This window comes from Neovison vison, chromosome 12 (assembly GCF_020171115.1).
Source record: "Neovison vison isolate M4711 chromosome 12, ASM_NN_V1, whole genome shotgun sequence".
Taxonomy (NCBI): Eukaryota; Metazoa; Chordata; class Mammalia; order Carnivora; family Mustelidae; genus Neogale; species Neogale vison.
This window is the reverse complement of record NC_058102.1, coordinates 8,973,105-8,990,481: the sequence shown is the minus strand read 5'-3', so window position 1 is coordinate 8,990,481 and position 17,377 is coordinate 8,973,105. Positions and strand designations below refer to the sequence as shown.

The following is a 17,377-nucleotide window of genomic DNA, read 5'->3' as shown; positions in this document are numbered from 1 at the left end:
AGAGATCCCAGAGGGCCCCTTGTCCCATCAACCTGGTGGGGCCCTGACATTTGGATTAGTGCTCCTTGCAAGGGTCTCGGGCCTACAAAGTCACCATGGATTTGTGGGGGTGCCAGATGCCTGCCTCACTGCCTTCCCCCATTGTCATGGGAGCGCTGGGAGCAGGAGTGAGTGTTGTGAGTCTGGAAGTAAAGTTTAGGGAGAGCTGACCTGAAAGGCAAGCCCCTGGGGAGCCTCTCCCCTTCCCTCCTAAAAATAATATTCTATAAAGCGGGAGGGTCAGAAGGGATATGAAAGGTCACCGGGTCTTCCAGCTGGAAATGTCACCAATTAGAATTATTTGGGTCACAAACTTATTTTTTTATTGAGCAAAGTAGGGCAGCCGGAAGGGTAGAAGGAACACATGTTTTGGGGGTAAGACAGACATGAGTTCTATTGTGAGCTTCTCAGTTGCCTAGCTCAGTGTCAGAGAAATGGGCAAACCCCTCTGAGTCCTGGATTTCCCATCTATAAAATGGGGATAAAGATGCCTACCAAGCAGGACCGCTGGGATTAGATATAATACAATGTTTGTAAAGCATTCATTCCCAATGCCTGGCACACAAGAGGTGTTTCACAAAGGCACTGTAAGTGCCGGGGACTGCCACACTGTGAGTGTGAGGGGAGAGAATTGTTGAATTTCATCCTGGTCTCCCTATGCCAAGCTGGCCCCGGGGGATCTAGACCCTAGCCTAAGAGCCTCAACTCCACACCACCACTGCTCCTAAGTCTTAAGCCTCCCTCCTTGAGGCCCCCAACTGGATCCTTCCTTTCCCAGAAAGGAGGGGTTCACCACCTCTCCAGTGCAGCCGGGTTCTCTATAACACAAGGTAGTCTCCCTCATCTGAGTGGAGACCTGAGGTCCCTGGAAAACGGCCTTCTGCTAGCAATTTGGGATGCTTGGAATATGCTCCTAACTACGCTGGCAGAGGCAGGCAGCAGGGCAGCTGCTCACATGGAATCCCAAAGCCACAGTGAACCTTCTCTCTCATACACCACATGAGCAGTGGCTCTCCCTCCAAAGACTTCCGGGATCTGACCACCCCTTCCCTCCACTGCCGCCTCCCTGGTTTGAGCCCCTGTCCTGTCCCCCGGGGGGGCTTCTGTTACAGCTTTCTGACCGATCTCCGTGCTTTAGCCCTTGATGCCTTCAGTCCTCCTCCAGCCAGACTGATCCTGTGGCAATGGCACTCAGGGACTCTGCCCGAAGATGGACTTGAAGGTGAAGAAAGCGCCTGCTTCTCCTAAAGCAGAAGCCATAGCAAAGGCTTTGAAGGCTAAAAAGGCAGCATTGAATGGTGTTCACGGCCACAAGGAAGTGGGAAGTTCCACATGTCACCCGTCCATGTAAGACAGCCGCCCCTGCCTGCTGGCCCACCACACTCCCTTCACCCCACCCTCTCACACAGCGGCGGTCCTCCCAGCTGGTCTCACCTCCGGGGTCAGCCCTGGCTAGAAAACAGGACTCCATCTTTCCTTGGCCTGCAACACCTGTGGCAGTGCCTGGCCCATTAGAGACGCCTGACAAGGATTTGTTGCAGAAATCAATGGAAGTGGCCAGGAAACTGCTCCCTAAGTACCCACCAGCTCCTCTAGATACTTTTCAATTCTCCTGAGTCCCAGGCTGAGGTTAGGGAACTTGGCAAATGGCAGTCCTTAAGTGGTGGAGCTGGAACTGGGAGTCCCCCGGGGCTGTACTCCAAACCTTCCTTGCCTGGCCGCACTGGGCACCATGGAGATGCCGTGGGGAGGGGACGTAAAAATTCCGTAAGACACGGGTCCTGCCCTCGAATCTAGTGAGAGAGAAGCAAATGGATAAATTAAATAACAGCCCTCGGCAGGGCGCCTGGGTGGCTCAGTGGGTTAAGCTGCTGCCTTCGGCTCAGGTCATGATCTCAGGGTCCTGGGATCGAGTCCCACATTGGGCTCTCTGCTCGGCAGGGAGCCTGCTTCCTCCTCTCTCTCTCTCTGCCTGCCTCTCTGCCTACTTGTGGTCTCTCTCTGTCAAATAAATAAATAAAATCTTTAAATAAATAAATAACAGCCCTCGGCACGTAACTGGTGCCATTAAATACATTTTGCCCTTGAAGGGTTTCGGAATCTCCGCCCTGTCCCGCCCACCGCACCACGGTTCTCCGGGTGGGCAGGCCCCGAACCGCCCTCGCGGGCCTGTCCTTGGTGACGTCACGCACGGAGGCGGGACGGAACCCGCCTGAGGGGGCGTGGCCCGGTGAGGCTCTAGGCCCCGCCCCGAGAGAGGTCTCGGCCGGGAAGAACGGAAGTCCTCCCGCCTCCGCCCGCCCCCACGCTCTCTTCAGTCCCTCCCCTCAACTCCGTGCGCAAGGTCGTGTCCCGGAAGTGAAGGGGCCATGTTGGTGGGTGACCCCGGGAGAGGTACCGGGCGAGAGGCGAATTCCGAGGAGTGGTAGCGCGCGCAGTCCGCGGGTGAGTGAGGGGAGGAGCGGGGCCAGGGGTCCGGGGCTCGGCGAGCCTCCGCTCGGGACCGCGGCCGGCGCCCCCCAACCTGGCCACGGGGTGTCTCACCCCAGACCGCTCAGGTTTTCCCCTGGGAGGCCGCTCTGTGGCCCCGCCCCAGCCTCCGGAGGCCTCCCGGGGCTCGCGAGCCCGCCTGCCCTAGCCGAGGGTCTCCCCATCCCGCCGCGGCCTGGCCCCCTAGGGTAGGGGCAGGAACTGGGAACCGGCCAGGGCACAGTCGCCCAATTGCCGAGCGACCTTGTAGTAACAGCCTTCGCGTGACAGTCGCCTCAAACCTCATAAAGCACTTTTCCTGTGGATTTTCTGGATTCATGTCTCCCACTCCGGGGGGCCCTTGGGGCTGAGGGGAGCTCTTCTACAGTTGAAAAAAAGGACGGGGACGGTGGCTTGCTCAGGCTCGCGCAGGAAGTTAGTGAGGCCAGACACTGATGGCTGACCGACTTTGGGCTCAAAGTTCAGATCAGATACCTCCTCATTCAGTCTCATTTCTTTATATCTGAAATAGAGGTGATCATTTTTTCCACATAGGGACGTTAATTCTTTCATCCAGAGTATTTTGGGGGGGGCCCTTATATGTACTGGGAGAGTTTGTAGAGCACCTGTGCTTTACATGGTAAGGCCCGAGCAAATGGTAACTATCCTTACAGCAGCAGGCAGAGTTAGGGTCAGGAGTGCACCCTCCTTTCCAGTTGTGTGCCTGTGGGCAAGTTACTTCTCTCTGGAGCTTCAATTTTCTCCACTTAAAATGGGGATAATGACACTGGGTTTGTTGATAGAACAAGGTGTGACATTCTGTGGGATGTGCCTGGAACTCGGGTGGTATGTAGTTCATTGTCATTGTTGGGAGCCCTGACCACCTCATAGGTTCCTTAATTTAAACGTGGTGATGAATGGCAAGGCATTTTATAAATGGCACTGTACCTGTGTGAAGATTCAATACTGAAAGGAGATGGTGGCGGTTTTTGTGTAACTAAATGTAATATTTATCGAATACTTACAAACCAGGCTAGGCCCTGCTAGAAATAAATAACACTGATCCAGTATGTGCCAAGCACTATTCTAAAGGTTTTTTATTTATTTATTTGACACAGAGAGATAGAGATCACAAGTAGGCAGAGAGAGAGAGGAAAGCAGGCTCTCCGCTGAGCAGAGAGCCCGATGCGGGGCTCGATCCCAGGACCCTGAGATCATGACCTGAGCCGAAGGCAGAGGCTTAACCCACTGAGCCACCCAGGCGCTCCATGCCAAGCACTATTCTAAACACATTTACGTACATTAACTCACTTAATTCTCATACCAACCATGTGGACAGAATACAGTCATAATCCTCATTTTGCAAATGTGGAACTGAGGTGAGCACAGAGAGGTTAGGAAACTTGCCCAAGGTAATCCTTTCACGAGTGGTGGTGCGAGAATTCAAGTTTGGCTGAGATCCCTTGCCTTCAGCCACTCTGGACCACCTCTTGTGGTGAAGTTCTATTATAGAGGCTTTCCGTGCATTATCTCACGCTGTTCTCAAAATAACCCAGAGTGGAAGGTAGGTACTCTTTAACATAGTACCATTTCCATTTTACAACTGAGGAAGCCGGTGCTCAAAAGGGTTAAGTACTTTGTCCAAAGTCATATGGCTGGTAAATGGCAGAGCCAAAATTGAAGCCCTAGCCCTTCAGCATAATCTGTACTTTCCCAGAAGAGGGGATTGAGAGGCTGGGGTTTACTCCTTGACCTGTCACTAAGTCATAGTGTGACCTTGGCCCAGATTAAGAAACCCTGAATTTTAGATAGTGTCCGTAACCCCTTCCATAATTAATTCTGATTCTAGGCTTCTATTTTTTCCCTTCTGCTTATAGCTTGACGCCCACCCCCTACCTGTCCCCCATGGCCCCATGGAGCCGAGAGGCGGTGCTCAGTCTCTACCGGGCCCTGCTGCGCCAGGGTCGAGAGCTTCGCTACACTGATCGAGACTTCTACCTTGCCTACATCCGCCGTGAGTTCCGGAAAAATCAGAAGCTAGAGGATCCTGAGGCCCGGGAGAGGCAGCTGGAAAAGGGCCTGGTCTTCCTCCACAGCAAATTGGGGGGGATTATTTAGGATCCCCTCCTTTTCCCTCTCATTCTAATTCCAAGGGAAAGAGGACAAAGGTGTCTTCCATAGACACTCCTGCTCTTTCCCATCCCTACCTCACAGATGCAGTAAGAAGCTTCAGGTAGGTAGACACTTACTTTTTTTTTTTTTTAATATTTTATTTATTTGACAGAGATCACAAAGTAGGCAGAGAGGCAGGCAGAGAGAGAAGGAAGCAGGCTCCCCACGGAGCAGAGAGCCTGATGTGGGGCTCAATCCCAGGACTCTGGGGTCATGACCTGAGCTGAAGGCAGAGGCTTTGACCCACTGAGACACCTGAGCACCTGACACTTACTCTTACAGGTTTCTTTCTTTCTTCCCCCCTTTTTTTTTTTTTGATGCAAAGGACCAGGAAAGTCACTTTTCAGTGACCATAGTCACTAGAAATCAGTAGAGGAAATACAGATGTTAACAGAAGTAGGTTTCTTAATTGAGAAAAAATGGGCTGTGAGTTTCAAGCCCCACTAAAACAGAATTATTACTGCCATTTTATTTCATGGAACATTTGGCATATGAAAATTTTAGAAAAGATACTAGTTAAAACTATTGGAGCTCAGTTCTAGGCTGGCTCATTCTCCAGTGGGTTCAGTTACCTCGTGGGTCAGATCATACCCCCCAGACATAACTGGGTTCTGTTACAGTCTAGAAAGTAAGTATAGTGTGTTGACTTCGAAGGACCGTGTCTGGGTTTAAAACCTGGCATGGCTGCTAATAGCTGGGATTTAGGGCAAATCACTAGACTTTTCTAGGCCTCCATTTCCTCATTTGTAAAATGGAGAGAATGGTATCTTTATCCAGTTATTTTGAGAATTAAATGAGACCATGCACACAGCACTTGGAATGGTGCTTAGTAGGAGGTTTGTGAGCCCTGTTTACTCCTGATAGCATGTTACCAAGAAGTCCCCCTCTAACCTAATGAGCATATTTAATTCAACAGCTTTTCCAGAGGGCCTTCTGTGGTCCTGGCATTCTGGCAGGCTCTGGGATAAAGAGAAATGATATGGTCCATCAAGGACTCGGTCTAAGGTGGAGACCCACAGGGAGTAATCGCAGTGGGAGCAGCTGTGTACCAGAGGGTCCTAGAGTTTGGAGGTGGGATGAGGACAGGATTCCGCCTGAAGTAGGGCGGTAGGAGGACCATAGGTGGCCATAGAGAAGGGGATGTTTGAGGAAAAGCTTGCCAGGCAGATGGGCAGGAATAAGCAAATACGCCAGTGGAAATGGCATTTGGTAGTCCTGAAACCTGAGTCTGCTGTGGCTCGAAGGGCAGACCTGTACGGCAAGTGGCCAGAGTTGAGGCTGGGCCAAGTCCGCGAGGATGCTGATTCCCCTATTGAAGAGATGGCGACATCTGAGGGGAGGGGGACCGTCACAGCTTTGGGAAGCAGGGGACAGGCACAGAAGAGGGATGGGGGCCATGAAGACGTTGGTGAGAGATGCTAGAGGCAGTAATCTGTCCAGATGACATGAAGCGAGGGGGTGGGTGGCTGCCCGTAAGTATGTGTGCACAGCAGTGGGGCTTGGTGACCAGTTGGCTGAGACTAGAGGAGGAGACAGGAAAAGGAAGACTAGCTGAGGTGGCAGGCGTGCCAGCTGGGGGAGGGTGCTGTGTTTGATCGAGAGGGAAAGTGGGGGGGGGAGCGGGGAGCCTTACGTAAGGGCTTTTGGTTCGCCTCAGCCACTTGGGTTGCCTGGCAGACTGACCTTCAGCGGTGGGGGCCGGGGGAGGGCTGATGCCCATGGGAGCCTTCCTGCACAGGGAGGGGTAGCAGATCCGGCAGGGAACTCATGAGTTACTGAGTCTTTGTGTTCTTAATCTAGTTTGACTGTGAGTTGGGTTACAAATCGCCATCACCATCTCCTCAAAAAAACCAAAAATAACCCCATAGGGTTAATAGCTCAGTTACTGACCCCATAAACTTGGGCCAGTTACTTCCCCTCTGCCTCGGTTTTGTCATCCATAAGTTGGCAAGAACGCTGTAACTGACCTCGTGGTGGTGGTGCTGGTGGTGGTGTGAGGAGATGTGTAAAATGCCCGGCCTGGGGGGCACACTTGGTGCATGTTCGCTGGCCTCGCGTGTCCTGCCGGGCCGGTTTAAGTCCTGTGACTTTCTCAAGTAAAATAAGTTGGAATTTTCATAGTTCTGGGAACTGCTGGGCCACCATGACCCATCCTCCCCACTACATCGGGGTGATGAGTATTGCTATTCCCATTTTTGTATCTGGGTAGACAGGTTAAAAACTTGCCTGAAGTGGCGGCAGTGCTGAGACTCTCCGTCCCCAGCCCTGCCTGCCACGTTGGTGTTCCTTCTCCTCCTCCTCTTCTGTCGTCATCCTTTTTAAAAAAATACTTTGACCCTTTGTTAGTGTACAGTTCGGCAATGTTAAGACTGTTCATAGTGTTGTGTCACAGAGCTCCGGAATTTTCCGTCTTGTAGAACTGAAACTCTGTACCCATGAAACAACAGTGCTCCTTCTTAATCGCACTGAGGAGCCGGGCTCCCCCTCCTTGCCAGGTGGATTTCTGTGTCCTAATCAGCAAGCCAGCGCAGCAGAACCTGAGTGGACGAGGTACAGTGGATAAGCAGTTTGAGCTGGAACAGGTTAGTCTTATTTATTTATTCTTTTTTTTCTAAAGATTTTATTTATTTATTTGACAGACAGAGCTCACAAGCAGGCAGAGAGGCAGGCAGAGAGCGAGGGGGATGCAGGCTCCCTGCTGAGCAGAGAGCCTCACACGGGGCTTGATCCCAGAACCCTGAGGTCATGACCTGAGCTGAAGACAGAGGCTTAACCCATGGAGCCACCCAGGCGCCCCACAAGTTAGTTTTTTTTTTTTTATTTTTTTATTTTTTTTAGGGTTTTCCCTTTTTTTTTTTTCCAATTTATTTATTTTCAGAAAAACAGTATTCATTATTTTTTCACCACACCCAGTGCTCCATGCAAGCTGTGCCCTCTATAATACCCACTTTTTAATTTTTTTTTTAAAGATTTTATTTTATTTATTTGAGAGAGAGAGACAGTGAGAGAGAGAATGAGTGAGGAGAAGGTCAGAGAGCGAAGCTGACTCCCCATGGAGCTGGGAGCCTGATGTGGGACTCGATCCCGGGACTCCAGGATCACGCCCTGAGCCGGAGGCAGTTGTCCAACCAACTGCGCCACCCAGGCGTCCCGACAAGTTAGTTTTAGAACAAGAACTTCTAGGGACATCTGGGTGGGTCAGTTGGTTAAGTCTTCACCTTCAGCTGAGGTCATGATCCCAGGGTCCTGGGATTGAGTCCTGCATCAGGCTCCTTGCTCACTGGGGAGTCTGCTTCTCCCTCCTCTTCTGCCAGTCCCCCACTTGTGCGTGCGCGTGTGCACATGCTATCTCTCTCTCTCTGACAAATAAATAAATAAAATCTATTTAAAAAAAAAAAAAAAAAAAGAACCAGAACTTTTATCTTCCTGTTGAAGCTCATGGAAGCACTCTCCTCTCTTGGGTCATGAAGTGTTGACATCACCTGGGCCTTGGATGGAGGGAGTACATTGCCCTAGAGGAGAGAAAGCCTTCTCTCAAGCCTACACAACTTAATAGTGTTGGTCTCAAGCCTAGCTTAGCATCAGTGCGTTTTAGAGGTCATCCTTAGCTCCATCTCTAAAGGAAAAGTGTAACTCAGATGGTCTGGATTGCTGCCTGCCTTCTGGAAGTTGACCTTTTGTCCTGTTCATAGAAATCATAAAAGACTTAATGATAGTATCTGTGGAGTACTTTTACAGTTTATAAAGTGCTCGCATATAGTATTTTTGTAGATGTTTTTTCCTCACTACAACCTTGTGATTCAGGCCATGCAGGCATAATTATCCCCTTTTCATTGTTGAGAGAGGAAGTAACTTATGGAAGTCACCAGCTAATAAGTCAGGGCTCAAAGACAAATACTTATCCACCAGATTTCTGGCTCAAAAACTCAGGCTCTTTTCTGTTAAGCCACATCACTGCCTTGTTCTTACTGGTCATCACATGGGCCCAGGACTGCATGGCCCAGGGAGGCTGCTTCTGGCTTTTGCTTGCGGGGAGGATGTCTCCTGGTCCTGCTGCCTCACATTCAAGGAGGTGCCTGCGTCCGGGGGTTCTCTCTCTTACAAAGACATCAGTGAAGGTTCTTTTGTTGTTTTAAAAAAATAAAACAGTGGTCGTTTGTTACGTGTGGGGAGCTGTGTAAAGTTCTACTTTGTCCTGTGGCCCCTTACTCCATGGCCACTAGGGAGGAGGAGTAGCATTCTCGCCGGACCCCACCTGTAACCTAGTTGAACTCTTGTCCCTGGCCTTCCTTGCTCTTTGTATATTATGAAATGGGAACCTCTTTCAGCAGGCCAAGTAGTCTCCCATTATGTCCCTAAATCAGAAACTTCTACTGACTGTAAGAGGTAGAGAACAGCGCCACTGAGGTTGTGAACTCTAGTTAGGGAAAGATATTTTTGGATTTGACAGTGACTCTCCCTTGATAACTTAATTGCTGGAATAAGTAGAGTCAGAAATCTTTCTTTCTTGGGGAGGGGAAGGATAGAGGCAAAGGGCAGGACATGTGAAGCCGGCAGTGCGCAGTTGCAACAGTATGGAAGGTTACTTACACTGGAAAATGCCCCCCGGTATCCTGTCTGTCTCTCCTTCCATTCTGGGTGTGCTGGGACCCAGGCTGGTGTACAGCTGGTTTTCTCTGCGTAACCCCTGGTGAGCTGGCCGTGTTAGGCAGGGGACAGCAGCAGTGGTGGAAGCAGTACTCAGATCTGAACCACATGGCCATCCTTTATCTGCGTGTGGCCCAGGGTTCTAACTTGCTGGGAATCGGGCTTATTTGGGGGCGTGGGGAACTTCGTCAGGATGACTCCATTGTTGCCGGGGAGCATGCGCGTGCGCCCCTTGCTTGAGCGCTGGATGAGAGGCCAGCCTCTTCAGTATGGAGCCCATGAACTCCCTTTTAGGGGATCACATCTTTAGTTCATTTTCCAAGTGCATTTGGGCAGATGGGTTTTTTTCCCCCCAGTTAACGGCCAGGTTAACGGCATTTATTCTCAGTGTCACGGTGCTGGCCTCACATGAGCTGCTTGTAGCCCCCTGAACACTTGCCCCAAGAAGTGGGTAAATGTAATATGATGTGGTAGAAAAAGCATCGTACTGGGAGCTGGGAGCCCTGAGTTCTGGAGATGGCTCTGCCATTTCCTGTCACTGGGACCTCTGGCACGTCACCTCCCTGTGTGTGGAGTGACGGCATGGGACTGGACGAGCATCTTCTGTCTTAATCTAGTAGATGAGGCCTTCTCACACCTCACCTTATAGGAGGTAGTAGCCAAAGGATCAAAACACGGTCTACATTATACTGATGGGACGGGAGAGGGTTGAATTGCATGTCGGGTACTTCACGCTAATATAAGGAAGGATTAAGGTGCCTTGTTAGCACAGTAGGTAGCACGTCAGTCTCATAATACAAGGAAGGATTAACAGTGAGCTAAGGCTTTCTAGTTCTGTCCTCTCCGTAGATTGGTGGAGCGTTTTTTTGGCAGAATTGGCGTGATCCTTTCTTCCCCCTTGCATGCAGCTACCTCCTGGGACATGGTGTCTCTGTCTTGACCTTAGAGCCCGCAGTGCTATAGGCAGAAGGATTTGGGTTGCTGGAACTCACAGAACACCCTGTACTTGTTGGGAGCCGGCCTCGTGGCCGAGACGGGGAGGGATGGCTCTCGAGGTCCCAGGCAGTGATGGCTGTGTTCTGCCTTTGTCCTCAGGTGCGCAATGGCAGGCTCTGGTGAGCGCAAAGGCAAGAAGGATGACAATGGCATTGGCACGGCCATTGATTTTGTGCTTTCCAATGCCCGGCTGGTGCTGGGGGTGGGCGGAGCGGCCATGCTGGGCATCGCCACGTTGGCAGTTAAGCGGGTAAGTGCGTGCGACCGGGGCTGGGGCAGGAGAGGGGGTGAGGCTGCCTCTGCGGACGGGAGCTGACCTGGAACAAGACTTCAGTCCTGCCCCTGGGAGCGTGAGCTGGTCAGGTGGCATTATAAGGTGAGCCTTTAGGAGAGTTCACTAGGTCCGCTTCTGGGACTCTGCCCTAGAGAAATCGCTGGCAGTACAAATAAGTCTATCCCCGTGAGGAAAAAATGGCAAATAACCAAAATATCCTTCCGTAATTACCTTATTTAAAACGGCAGCACTCCCACCACATATACACTTCCTACTTCCCTTTCCTACTTTATCTTTCTTAATATTTATCTCTGTGTGCATACTTCACATTTAACGTGTTAATTAGGTACTACCTGTATCCCTTCACTGGACTGGAAACTTCGTGAGGGCAGGGTTGGGTCTCTTTGGTTTACTGCTTTATTCCACACTTAGAACAACGCCTGGCACACAGTAGCTGCTTGGTATCTAGTAAATAAGTGAATCCGTGTTCAACGTTATGGTAAGTTCATAAGGTACTATGTTGTATCGTCAGAAAAAGAACCATAATGTTGAACACTGGTTCATTTTTAGTGGCATGGGGGAAATGATAAAAGTGATCAGTTGAAAAAAATCCAGTTCCAAAAGTATATGTAGAGTCAGATCCTAATTATATAAATGTATGTTTCCAGAAAGAACTAAACCAAAATATCAACAGTTGCCTCTGCGTTGTGACATTATGGTAGATTGATTTCTTATTTGTATCATTTAGTATTTGCTAAGATTTTCCACGTGGAGCAAAGTATTCCATAATCTAGGATAAAACAGTCATTGGAAAACAGTAGTTGAACTCCCGAGGGCAGAGCTGCTGGGAAGAAGGGAAACAGGCAGGAAGCTACCTCTGTCGGTCCTCTCCTCTTTCAGATGTATGATCGGGCGATCAGTGCCCCTACTAGCCCCACCCGCCTGAGCCATTCAGGGAAAAGAAGCTGGGAAGAACCGAACTGGATGGGCTCCCCCCGGTTGCTGAATAGGGACATGAAGACAGGCCTGAGCCGGTCCCTGCAGACCCTTCCCACAGACTCCTCGGTCTTTGACACGGGTGAGGAAAAGGCTGTTACCCCTCTGGGACTTCTCTCTGGGCTCCCAGTACTACATCTGCCTTCAGCAAGTGTTTCTCCAGCACATGTGTGCCAGGCTCTGTGCTAGCACTTGCCTTTGGTGCCAGGCCCCTCCTCCTTTCCCGGGGCCGAGGCAGCTGTGGTCTAAGAAGCATGGGAAGAGCTCACATGCCTCTCTCTCTTGCCTTGGCAGATACATTCTGCCCACCCCGGCCCAAGCCATTGGCCAGGAAGGGCCAGGTAGACTTGAAGAAGTCACGACTCCGCATGTCCCTGCAGGAGAAACTTCTTACTTACTACCGGAACCGGGCAGCCATCCCTGCTGGCGAGCAGGCTCGGGCCAAGCAAGCTGCTGTGGACATATGTGCCGAGCTGCGGAGCTTCCTGCGGGCCAAGTTGCCTGACATGCCGCTTCGGGACATGTACCTGAGTGGCAGCCTCTGTGATGACCTGCAGGTAACAGGGTGGTTCCCACGAAGGGCGGGGCTGTGTGCCGACCAGGATGCTTCTCCAGAGTGTCGTTGGTACTGAAGATCAGCGTCCCAGGCTTGCCAGAAAGACTGAGGTCTTCCTGCTTCTGCATTCTGCCCGCTGCAGCAGCACTTGTTGGGTCTTCTTAACCCTTTCACCCTTTCTTGTTCTTTTTTCTTGTTCTGACAGACATGGTTTTTGTTTTGTTTAAGATATGTATTCATTTAGGGAAACCTGGGTGGCTCAGTGGGTTAAGCTGCTGCCTTTGGCTCAGGTCATGATCCCAGGGTCCTGGGATCGAGTCCCGCATCAGGCTCCTTGCTCAGCGGGAAGCCTCCTTCTCTGACTGCCACTCTGTCTACTAGTGCATGTGTTCTCTCTCTCTCTCTCTGACAAATAAATAAATAAAATCTTAAAAAAAAATGTTATTCATTTAACAGAGAGAGAGAGAGAGCGCGCGCGTGCACAGTAGGCAGAGTGCAGGCAGAGGTAGAGGGAGAAGTAGGCTCCCCGCTGAGCAGAGCATCCGAGAGCCTGCTGAGCAGAGGGCTTGATCCCAGAACCCCGGGATCATGACCTGAGCTGAAGGCAAACACAACCGACAGAGCCACTCAGGCGCCCCTGACAGATGTGGTTTAAATCCTCAGTCTGTTTGAATTGGTAACGGCGACATGAACGAATTCACAGTTTCCTTTATTGTTGGGGGCAAATTAGATGGTGGGACCTGTGTTCCGGGATGCTTGTCTCTCAAGCAGATCAAGTCCCTCAAAAGCTTTTTAATTCTGCCCGAACAGGTGGTGACAGCAGACCACATCCAGCTCATTGTGCCCCTCGTGCTGGAGCAGAACCTGTGGTCGTGTATACCCGGTGAGGACACCATCATGAACGTCCCCGGCTTCTACCTGGTCCGTCGTGAGAACCCGGAGTATTTCCCTCGTGGTAGCAGTTACTGGGACCGCTGTGTCGTAGGCGGCTACCTCTCCCCAAAGACAGTGGCAGACACGTTTGAGAAGGTCGTGGCTGGCTCCATCAACTGGCCAGCCATAGGGTCCCTCTTGGACTATGTGATCCGACCAGCACCGCCCCCAGAAGCCCTGACTTTGGAAGTGCAGTATGAGCGTGACAAGCATCTTGTCATTGACTTCCTGCCATCAGTGACCCTTGGCGCCACTGTCTTGGTAGCCAGACCACACCGGCTGGCGCGGTACGACAACCTGTGGCGGCTGAGCCTGCGACCGGCAGAGACGGCACGTCTGCGGGCTTTGGACCAGGCTGACTCGGGCTGCCGAGCTCTGTGCCTCAAGATCCTCAAGGCCATATGCAAGTCCACTCCTGCTCTAGGCCACCTCACTGCCAGCCAGCTCACCAACGTCATCCTCCACTTGGCCCAGGAGGAGGCTGACTGGTCGCCAGAGATGCTGGCCGACCGGTTCTTACAGGCCCTGAGGGGGCTTATCAGCTACCTGGAGGCCGGAGTCCTGCCCAGTGCCCTAAACCCCAAGGTGAACTTATTTGCAGAGCTCACTCCCGAAGAAATAGATGAGTTGGGATATACTCTCTACTGCTCGTTGTCTGAGCCGGAGGTGCTGCTGCAGACGTAAGGGCCGGTGAAGGCCAGAGTGGGTGTCAGGTGTCAGACCCTGGCTTCTCCGTTAGAAACATGTGGCTGCAGAGTTGGTGCCTCACAGGGTCCCTAGGTGCCTGCTATTTTGCTGGTCATCGCCCGGTCACTTCATGCTGATCAGAATGCCATCTCCTTGTCTCCTGTTTTCTCACCGGACCCTTTCTATTTTTGTTACCAAACACTGTGCTCCTACTCCTCCCCTCCCCCTTGCTCCAGGCTCATTTATCTGGAATGAATTGAGAAGGCAGAGCACTGGCCTGAGCTGGTGTCTAGCATTGTGGCCCAGGTTTTCTGTCCCTGTCTGCCCTGCCCTTTGGCCTCTTTGTTTTCAGTGTCTTCTCTGTCTTATCCTCTTGTTCACACCTTCTGTTTTGCTCTTTCCCCGGGAGCCTATCTGCCTTGTCAAGATGTTGCCTTTTCGTTGAATGTCACGGAAGAGTTCTGATGGCGCGTTCCAAGCTGAGCTCTGCAGACTGAGTGCTCAGACAGTATTTAGAGTTTCTGGGGGTAAAGCTAGCGAAAGAGCTGGCCTTTGACCCAGGTTCCTGGAGACGCAGCCCGTTTCCTCCGCCTCCTGACCAGCTCCAATTCCCGAGTGCTGAGAAGGTCTCATGGGAACACAGTTACTGACTGGCACAGGAGTGAGGTCAATATAAATGGGGTGCAAAGTTGCTGGGAGATGGCGTTCTTCAGCGGCTAGTGTGCAGTGGGGGAGCTGGCTTAGTGCAGAGGGCCTAGGGAAGGGTGTGTGTGCGCCCCGTGTCTGTGCCTCACCCTGGGCTGGTCCAGATCTGAGCTGCTGTGCGAGAAGCTGGGGGAAGACAAGGGGGGGAAGGGGCTGTCGGGACAGCACAGGTGCCATGCACAAGTGCTGTTGGTCGGCCCCTTCCTTGCCTTATTGCCGATCAGAATGAGGCCTTCGAGGACATAGCCTTTGCAGTAGAGGTGGAAGAGAGGTTGACAGGCGGCAAACACCTGCAGAAAAATCCAGTCACCAATGGAAGCGTGGCCACCCTGTTTCTTCCCCTAGAGGCCCTGCCTTTCCAGGACGTTGCCTTAGCGCAGGAACAGGCCCACAGCCAGCCCTTCATTCCCCACTGTCTGCCATGGAACACGAGGGGACGTTGGCTGAACTCTCCAGGCACCGCCAGAGGCCAGAGGGCAAGCAGACATGCGCTGACCTCTTTCCCATCCTGTCTCACCCCGCACCTGGGGGACTGGTGCTACCCAGGAAGAGCGTGCGTGGATGAGACACACAGGAGAGGGAGGCGGGGCTTCCTGCGCTCCCTCTGGTTTTCGCTGCTAAAACCCGCGCTTCGCTTCGCGACATCACAAGTATCCTGAGGGTGGGGAGGAGGGTCTCACGTGGTCAGTGCAGCTTCTTGTTTTGTGCTTTCTTCCTGTTCTGGTAAGAAGCCAATAATAATTCTGTTTCTGATCTGCCTATCCAGTATTTTGTTCTCCCATCAAGTTTTATTTTTCTCTCTTCTTACTACCTCTCCATCAGTGAGATTCCAGTGACGCTCTGTGCAGCTGTCTGATTCCTTCCCAGTGACAGCAGCATGAACTGACTCTAAATAGCACTGAAACCTCAGCTACCTTTCGGATTTAGGGTAGAGATTCCTGTCCCCTTTTGTCATCAATTAGGAGGTTGTGAACTAGGGTTAACGTTAGCTACGTTTGGAAAATTTTCCTGTTTCTCTCTTAGATCTGCAGCGGTTCCTTAAAGTGGCTCAGTTGCCATTTGTATGAAGCTATTCAGAGAGAATGAAAAATACAAATCCCAGAACCTTGAGAGTGATTCTCCATCCTGGCTGTTCATCAGAATCAAGTTAGAGTTTAAAGAAAATCTCTTGTGCCTGACTGTTACCCTAGGTGACTGGCAGAGAGGGTATAGGGGAGGACCTGGCATCGATGGCTCCTGTGTACCCGTCTGGTATCCATTAGAGGGAAGGGAGAGGGGAGGTTTCAAAAGCACAGGTTAGTCTTCACTGAGATAAAGGATTTGGTTTTCCTAATGTATTATAGGACCCAGTTTTCCCAAGCTGACATCTCTGACCAAATTCCATATAAAATACTGGAAGGAGAGCTGAAAAAAAATGGTTTTAAAGACAAAGTTCCCAGTTATCAAAGCCAAGTGTAATGGTGATTTGGTTTTATCTCCTTTCTTAAAGAGCATCTTTCTAAAGGCATCTCTGTCTCTTAACTATGTTTCACAAAACCAAAAACTGTAACTTTCCCATTTCACAAGCAAGAACCACCCAGAAGTCCTCCGAACTAGAAGCAGTGGGAGTTCTTGGCCCTGGTCCTGGTGGGTTTGCTGACTGAGGCTGGGCCAGCCCTGCGGCACATGGGAGGTAGTGCCGTGCTTGGAGACTTGGATGGAAGAGGACAGCATTCCGACCTACCCCCCACCCCTCACCCCGCTCTGCCCCACTCTGTCCAGTTTTTTAATCTTTGGGGAAAGATTTTGTGCCTTTCCCTGCCATTCTGCCTTTCTATTCAGTAACTCCTACCTTTGCCTGAAGTAATGGCATCTGCTCCTACTTCTCCACCTGGACATTTTTTTTTTTTTTTGCACTGTCTGGGTTAGCAAACCATGAGTTAGCCTAATGCTTAAAAAATACACTCATTGTCTTGAAAGCCTAATCAATTCTGAAGTATATTTTGGTTTTTTCTCTGTTGTCCCTTCCTAAAAAAAATGAGTTCAGGATAACCGTATTTTATATGCTTGGTTGTGACTTTTTTCCCCCTCAAATAAATAATCAAAAACTAATGTCTGGAAAAGCTGTGTTGAGGCCTATAGTCTTTCTTCCTGGGTCTCCGCCCCTGGTGGTCACCCTGTTCACACTCCAGATTAGCTGATTTTGCTCCCTTGTACTCCACTCAAGTTGAGAACTCACCTTTTTTTTTTTTTCTTTAAAGATTTTATTTGAGAGAGCACAAGCAAGGGAAGGAGCAGAAGCGGGGGGGGCCGGTGGTGACAAGGAGATTCCCCACTGAGTGGGGAGCTGGACATGGGGCTCAATCCCAGGACCCTGAGATCATGACCAAAAGCTTTTTTTTTTTTTTTTTAAAGATTTTATTTATTTATTTGACAGAGATCACAAGTAGGCAGAGAGGCAGGCAGAGAGAGAGAGAGGAGGAAGCAGGCTCCCTGCTGAGCAGAGAGCCCGATGCAGGACTCGATCCCAGGACCCCGAGATCATGACCCGAGCCGAAGGCAGCGGCTCAACCCACTGAGCCACCCAGGCACCCCGACCAAAAGCTTTTTTGTTGGTTTTTTTTAAAAGTAGGTTCCATGCTCCAGAATGGGGCTCAATGCTGGGCTTGAACTCAGGACCCTGAGGTTAAGAGCCAGCCATTTGACTGACTGAGCAACCCAGATGCCCCCTGAGAACTCACATAGTTTTGGTAAGGAATCAGCTTCAGGATCACAACGTCCTGGAGAGGGCCCAGGAGGAGTTATGCATATAGCCCCCCCCCCCATGTGTCTTAGTCCTTTGCCATGGCACACTTCCTTGATACTGTGACCCTGGCTGAAAACTGCTCACAGGGTTGGTTAACACTCTGCCCTTCCTGCTAAAG

At 51.0% G+C, this 17,377-nt stretch overlaps 2 protein-coding genes across 5 annotated transcripts; both read left to right on the top strand.

The window, feature by feature from the left end:
- Positions 1 to 2,396: 2,396 nt before the first annotated feature.
- Positions 2,397 to 4,638, top strand: LOC122892684 (MIEF1 upstream open reading frame protein). Its single transcript, XM_044229472.1, has 2 exons — positions 2,397 to 2,484; positions 4,386 to 4,638. Exon 2 carries the CDS (start codon positions 4,414 to 4,416, stop codon positions 4,624 to 4,626), a length of 213 nt encoding a protein of 70 aa, XP_044085407.1. The 5' UTR covers positions 2,397 to 2,484; positions 4,386 to 4,413; the 3' UTR covers positions 4,627 to 4,638.
- MIEF1 (mitochondrial elongation factor 1) lies at positions 2,400 to 16,576 on the top strand. 4 transcript variants are annotated; one of them, XM_044229471.1, is made up of 5 exons: positions 2,400 to 2,484; positions 10,423 to 10,573; positions 11,498 to 11,675; positions 11,888 to 12,150; positions 12,960 to 16,576. In XM_044229471.1, the coding sequence occupies exons 2-5, from the start codon at positions 10,430 to 10,432 to the stop codon at positions 13,764 to 13,766; spliced, it is 1,392 nt and encodes a 463-aa protein (XP_044085406.1). In that variant the 5' UTR covers positions 2,400 to 2,484; positions 10,423 to 10,429; the 3' UTR covers positions 13,767 to 16,576. The 4 variants fall into 4 exon arrangements, with proteins under 4 accessions (XP_044085406.1, XP_044085405.1, XP_044085403.1 ...); XM_044229470.1 differs by lacking the exon at positions 2,400 to 2,484 and adding an exon at positions 4,461 to 4,522; XM_044229468.1 differs by lacking the exon at positions 2,400 to 2,484 and adding an exon at positions 4,667 to 4,741.
- The last annotated feature ends 801 nt before the right edge of the window (positions 16,577 to 17,377 follow it).

Bases quoted from the DNA above. Each gene is read 5' to 3' on its own strand.
- LOC122892684 (XM_044229472.1), top strand. From the start codon at position 4,414: ATGGCCCCATGGAGCCGAGAGGCGGTGCTCAGTCTCTACCGGGCCCTG.
- MIEF1 (XM_044229471.1), top strand. From the start codon at position 10,430: ATGGCAGGCTCTGGTGAGCGCAAAGGCAAGAAGGATGACAATGGCATT. The intron at 11,676-11,887 runs GTGAGGAAAAGG...TTGCCTTGGCAG, and splicing joins CTCCTCGGTCTTTGACACGG to ATACATTCTGCCCACCCCGG. The intron at 12,151-12,959 runs GTAACAGGGTGG...CTGCCCGAACAG, and splicing joins GCCTCTGTGATGACCTGCAG to GTGGTGACAGCAGACCACAT.